The sequence below is a fragment of the Solanum stenotomum genome, chromosome 5 (genome assembly GCF_019186545.1).
Source record: "Solanum stenotomum isolate F172 chromosome 5, ASM1918654v1, whole genome shotgun sequence".
Lineage (NCBI taxonomy): Eukaryota > Viridiplantae > Streptophyta > Magnoliopsida > Solanales > Solanaceae > Solanum > Solanum stenotomum.
In genome coordinates this window covers 61,032,505-61,039,470 of record NC_064286.1, presented here as the reverse complement: position 1 = coordinate 61,039,470, position 6,966 = coordinate 61,032,505, and the positions used below count along the sequence as shown (strand labels likewise).

Genomic DNA, 6,966 nt, shown 5'->3' with positions numbered 1-6,966 from the left:
ATATCGTAAAAACACGCTAGTATAAGTGCTAATTATTTAAATTTGATATCAGATAAATGTATTTACGCATAGATATACTAGATACGTCAATGTCCTCTCGGAATCAATATGGAACTATGCATAAATGCACCAGATATATTAATGTAGTTTATGTTGGATACATGAAATTGATACTGAATATACTGGATGAAATTAATATGCATAGATATAATAAATATGTTAATACGTATTTGATACCAAATATACAGATACATTGTGACAGAAGAATACAAAGAAGTAAAGGGACGAAAGAAGGAGAGAGGGGAGATACATTCACTATAAATAGTATATCTAGAGATAAATAGATATGGTAGATATGTTTTCTCGACCAGATAGAGACGTTTGTTTATGAAAAACTACCTAATTAGACAAGCATCTTAACCAAATTGTCGTGTGATTTGCTTTGATCAATTTGTTGAAATTCTGCAATTTGCATCACTAAATTGTAGTATATTTTCTCCATATCATTATGGAAAGAATTAATCTATAGTATTAATAGTTTTAAAATTCAAATCCATCTCAATTATTGTTTTAATTAATAATGTTATATTATTCACATCCCAGAAAGTCTTGGGCATACATAATGAAGTAAGTAGTCTTTTTATATGTTAAAATCTTACATTGGTGTCAAATTATTATTTCATATTATATCTTGCGTAATATGTGAATTCTTATATAACTTATAGAAATATTACTTGAAAATAATAAAAACAACAACCAAGTATGTGCAAATTAATTCTAAATTTGTCAGCTTAATTTCATCATTCAATTCATTTTAATAGTTAGCCATGATTTTACGGTCAAAACATCTTCGCCATTATTGCGTACATAACTGAACGACAACCCCTTCGAGACTTTCTTAAGATCAATTCACACTACGTAGATTTTGACTAAACGCGTAAAACTTTTCATTGAAAATAAATCACATTTTCCACATAATTTTTTGAACTAGTATCAACATTCCCATTTCTGATTTCAAAACCAACCTAATGATCTAGTCAATTGCCAACATTATTTAGATGCAAAGTGTATTAAATAGTGTTAGCTTGCAACTCGAATCTTTACACTGAATTATATCATTTTTCTTTATATATACTTAAAAATATATATAATAATATTACATTTTAACTCGTCAGTTTGATTTCTTCATTCAATTCATTTTACCAATCAGACATAATTCTATCGTCAAAGCATCTTCGTCATTTATTGTGTACCTATATGAAGTACAACCTCTTCGAGACTTTCTTAAGATCTATTCACACTATGTAGATTGACTAAATGCGTAAAATCTTTCACTGACAATCAATCACATTTTGCACATAATTTTTTGCACCAGAAACATCATTCTCATTTTTGATATCTCACCCAACCTAATGATCAAGTCAATTGCCAACAATATTTAGATGCAAAATGTATTTAAAGTGCTAGCTTGCGACTAGAATCTTTACACTCAATTATATCATTTTTTAATATATATTTTTAAAAATACAATAATATTACATATTTTAATTTGTTATTTTTAAAAATACAATAATATTACATATTTTAATTTTTCAGCTCGGCTCAATCATTCAATTCACTTTATCAGTGAGACATAATTCTATCATCTAAGCATCTTCGTCATTTATTGCGTACCTATCTGAACGACAACCCCTTCGAGACTTTTTTAAGATCAATTCACACTACGTAGATTGACTAAACGCGTAAATTTTTTCACTTTCAATCACATTTTCCACATAAATTTTTACACTAATATCATCACTCATTTCTAACATCTCACCCGACCTAATGATCTCGTGAATTGCCAACACTATTTAGATGTAAAATGTATTTAAAGTGTTAGCTTGCAACTCGAATCTTTACACTGTATTATATCATTTTATTTTATATATATATTTTTTTAAATATAATAATATTTCACATTTTAATTCGTCAGCTTGGTTTGATCATTCAATTCGCTTGAACAATCAAACATAATTCTACAGTTAAAACATCTTCACCATTATTGCGTTCCTATCCAAACGACAACCATTTTGAGACTTTCTTATGATCGATTCACACTACGTAGATTGACTAAACGTGTAAAATCTTTCACTAACAATAAATCACATTTTCCACATAATTTTTTGCACTAATGTCATCATTCTCATTTTTGATATCTCACCCAACCTAATGATCTAGTAAGTTGCCAACAATATTTAGATGCAAAATGTATTTAATAGTGTTAGCTTGCAACTCGAATCATTACACTGAATTATAACAATATTAAATTTTATTTTATTTTTAAATATAACAGTATTACACATTTTAAATGGAGTAATAAATAGAAAAAGGCGCAAACCTTAAACGGCGTAGCAGCAAATATCTGAATGTTAAAGCCGATGTTGGAAGCCGCGTTTAACGCGTCGGCTTCTAAAGCCGATTACGCGCCTCCACCGTCTAAAATTACTCATATACCAATAAGTACTATTTTTAGATGTTCTAAAAAAGCAAAAAGTTATTTTATTCATCCATGCGGTTTGCACTTTACCCCATATCATATTAACGATCTAGTTTGAGTCGGTTCGGAGTTTTATTTTTGAATTACGATCTAAAATAAATTATAAATATTTATTTGATGGTATATTATAGTCTGCTATCAGCTGTGTTTTAATTATCGTACTACTATTTTACTTTTGCTATTTTTTTCTAGTAGATCATGCAATGTTTCTTGTTATTTGCTATATTTAACTCATTGTCTCCTTCTTTTTGTACTTGAATTTTTTGTATTTGAGTTGAGTGTCTTTCGGAAACAGTCAATCTACTTTCCTAGGATAGTGATAAAGTTTGCATATATTCTATAGGTATAATACATAAACATGACCATTAACTTGTCTTCAACGAACAATTATACCCTCCAACTTTGAGTGTGCAACAAGTAGACATTTAAACTTGTATAAAATTGAACAAGTAGACACATGTGTCCTACATGACATAAAACGCATAGGATGTCATGTAGGTTACAAAATTGCCATGTAGGACGATTGTGTTCATTTTTTCAATTTTATACAAATTTAAGTGTCTACTTATGCACACCCAAAGTTAAAGGTCATAGTTGTCAGTTGACGCCAAGTTAAGGGTCATGTTTATGTATTATGTCTATTCTATACCTCCTCAAATCGTATTTATGAGATTTCACTTAGTATGCTATTGTTGTGTGTTAGTGTAAATTTAAATTATCTCATTTAGTGTAAAATGAGCGTTTTAATATCAAATTATAACTAAAAATAAAGTTAAGTCATTTTTTATCGTAATATTTGTGTGATTATAAAAACTCGAAATAAAACTTTGCTCTCATTGGATCACTCCTATAGTCAAAACAAAATGCTAGAAGTAATTGTATTTGAGTCATTGCTGTCCGTACATATCTGCCGACGCGTGTCCCCAAAAAACGCGCTTCCTTCTTCCCTATTTATTCCCCATTTTCTTCACCATATTTCTCTCTAAACACCTCTTCTCTCTTCACTTTTTTCATCTAAAATCCTGGAAAACATCATCTGGGTCTTTCTAAAACATGCTGTAAACATCAATTTTGACCTAAAAAACACTTAATTTGGTTAATTTTTGAGCTCTGAAGAAACAAAAATGGCGTCTTCTGATAATTTGATGACAATGGAGCAATGGGGTTTTCGTTCTGCTTTTAACGATGCATGGTTTACCGATATCTTCGCTAAAGAAACTGAAACCTTAACGAAAGTCTTGCAGAAATCATATACCGGCGAAGGGAATGAGGTTGTTATGCCTATTGTCGAAATGGGTTCCCCGTTTTTAACTCCGAGTGCATCTGGGCCGACGTTTTCCGGTGGGTCGGAGAACGACGCTGCTTCAACCGGAGCTTCTGGTTCGATGAAGCGGCGGAATGGTGGTGGTGGAGTGAGCAAAAAGATCGTGAAGCGTAAGCCACGCGCTTCGAAGCGCGCGTCGACTACGTACATAACGGCGGACGTTGATAGTTTCCGGCAGATGGTGCAGCAGGTGACCGGAGCTAGAATCTCCGGGAACGGGCAGTTGTCGGTTTCTTCTATTTTGAAGCCGGAGCCGAGGCGACCGGTTGACCGGGTACAGCCGGTGAGCTGTTTGCCTACTCTTGACACGTCAGCTTTTCTACTGGACCCCACTTCATCGTTCATGCATCCACCACCGGCGGTGGCCGGGAGTGTCGCCGCCGTACGTCAGCCGTCTGCGGTGGTGGTTGACGGTGGCTATGGTTTTGACTCTTTTTGTGGCTTTCCTACCCTTGAATCAGGAATGTAATGCTAATGAAGTTAGTAGTATTATTAGGGACTTTGTTGTAATTTCACCTTTGTAGTTTAGGGGAGGGGTAAAATGGGAAAAATCAGATCTGTTTATAGTTTGATGTTAACTTGGGGGATACAATGTTTTGATGTTGAAATTAATTATTATAAGATGTTTTTTTCCAAAAAAAAATGGTTTAATTTTTGTTAAAAGAAAGTAGAATGTGTATTTAGTTGGTTAATTTGTTTATGTAATTCTATGAAGTTTCTTTAGTTTTCAATTTTCTCTTTTAGTTCCATTTTCATTCTCTTTGTTTGTGATTTCTCTTTGTTATAGAGTATATTTGGAGTAGAAATTGAACTTCAACAAAAAGTATAATGTTTTATTTTTTATATTAATATAGAGAGTGGTTAACTTCCGCATTTAGAAGATGTATGCTCTAAAAATAAAAATATTTTGAAGATGAATGTGTGACCATATTAAAAGTGATCAATTAGGGATCTTCGAGACCAGGTGAAAGTTTGTACAATTAGGATCGAGTTGTTTTTATGGTGGATAAAATGAGGATAGCGAGATTGTAATGATTTGGACATTAGCACAATGGCACTAATGAAGAGGTTGGATAATAGTGGATATAAGGAAAGGTAAGTCGAATAAGTATTGAAAAAAGATGATTAGACAACTATGATGTAACTTCAATTGATTCAAGGATATATATGATTCTAAATATGAGGGTCTGGAGATCCGCAGATTAAGATAAAAAGATAGAGATTAGTGGAGTGTTGTTTGTTCTAGTAATAACTTTATTCTATATTGTGTTTGATTTTCCTTTATTGCATGTATTTATTGTATTTCAATTATCTCATTATGTTGTTCTTGTTGCTGGTGTTGTTCTTTTGTTTAGTTGCTTTGCTTTTTCCACTATTATTTTTTTTTCTTTTATATCTACTTTAATTTGATACACTCGCGTTGAGAATCTTTAGAAAATAGTCTCTCTCGGTCAATGAGGTAATCATAATTAATTTAAATTTGTGGTGTACCTATTAGAAATTTTACAATTCAAGAAATGGTTCCGGCATTTTTTTTATTTTTTTTACCATTTTTATGATATTAGGAGTTCTATTATTCAGGAAATGGTTATTGATTTATTGTCGATTTTAGAATTTGAATTATTATTTAAATTTGCATACAAAATCTTTCATTAAAAATATGTGAATTTTGTCTAAGGGAAAAGGAATGCAAGAGTTACATCGAATATAAGTTTTAAAAAAATAATCTTCTTCTTAAATTTAAATTATTTTTGATCCACTGAAAAGATCAAAGTTAGAAGTCGATACATATGATATCCAAAAATTGTCGTAGATAAATATTTAAAAACCCTTATGCATTGCCAATTCGTTGAGCTATAATCAAATATCATGAATTTTTTGAAAATTCAAATTCTTGAAAACAAATAGTAACCATTTAAATACAAAAATAGTACACTAAAGTTGCCCCACTTGTATTAATTGAAAAAAATATTAATGATCTGATCTATAAAATCATTTATTTATGCTTCATATGGAGAATAATATATATTTGTATATTTGCTACTATGCCTTGGCAGCTTGTATAGAGAATAATGTTATATTTATAATGCGTATATATTTTATTTTATTTTGTTCTTGGAGAATTAAAAACAAGAACTATAGCAGCAAACGTTTACTGAAATTATGTTGACAAAAATAAAAATAATAATAATACTATGACATAATTAGATTAGGTTGACTTTAGGTCTATAATAGATCATGAATATATCTTAATATATTATTCTGATGAGTTATCTAGTGGGATTTGTATTTGTGTTATTCATTTATCGGGCTTGACTATTATGGAGTATCGAAACTTAATGATATTGATCATATCTACGGTCAGAAAAAAGAAAATACCTAGCTCTCCGGTCTTTCCAAAGAATTCACCATAATATATTTGATCCATGCATAATATCAGGAAAATCGATACAAATTTATTAGGGAATTTTCGGATGAAACATTATTTGACATTCTTTCAGGAGTTGTAGTCACTTAAGAAAGGACAAAAACTAACTAATACTCCCTCCGTGCCTTTTTAGTTGTCCACTTTAGAAATGGCACACAGATTAAGGCAACAATGATTAGCACAGTGAAGTTACAATTTTACCCTTATGACAACTTTTCACTTCAAAATTACAACCACTTATTTGAATTCAAGTGAAATAAATTGGAGGGAAACAACATACACTTTTACAATTTTCAAGAAGTGTAAATAAGGGTATAATAGGAAAAAATTTGTTGTTCTTTCTTGATTTGTCAAAATGGACAACTAAATAGGGACAACTAAAAAAGGAAATATGGACAAGTAAATAGGGACGGAGGGAGTATCATGTTTACACCAATCGAATTTCAAAAAATTCTTACTACGAAGCTCGAAGCTTTGAGATTTCATGTCAACTTACTTACGAACTTAATAGAATTCAATAATTTTAGTCAGAATCATATTTACATTAAAATTTACTTAATATATAAAAATATAATTTCAACTATTATTCATTTTTAAGTTACGTTTTATAGAATTCAGAATTCATAACCTTAAAATTTCGTTAAGTATTTGCAATTGGAATAAGAATATAATGTC

At 30.6% G+C, this 6,966-nt stretch overlaps 1 protein-coding gene across 1 annotated transcript; it reads left to right on the top strand.

Moving 5' to 3' along the window:
• The first annotated feature begins 3,515 nt into the window (after positions 1 to 3,515).
• On the top strand, positions 3,516 to 4,594 carry LOC125865831 (calmodulin-binding protein 25-like). The gene has a single exon (XM_049546092.1). The coding sequence runs from the start codon at positions 3,664 to 3,666 to the stop codon at positions 4,330 to 4,332; it is 669 nt and encodes a 222-aa protein (XP_049402049.1). The 5' UTR covers positions 3,516 to 3,663; the 3' UTR covers positions 4,333 to 4,594.
• The last annotated feature ends 2,372 nt before the right edge of the window (positions 4,595 to 6,966 follow it).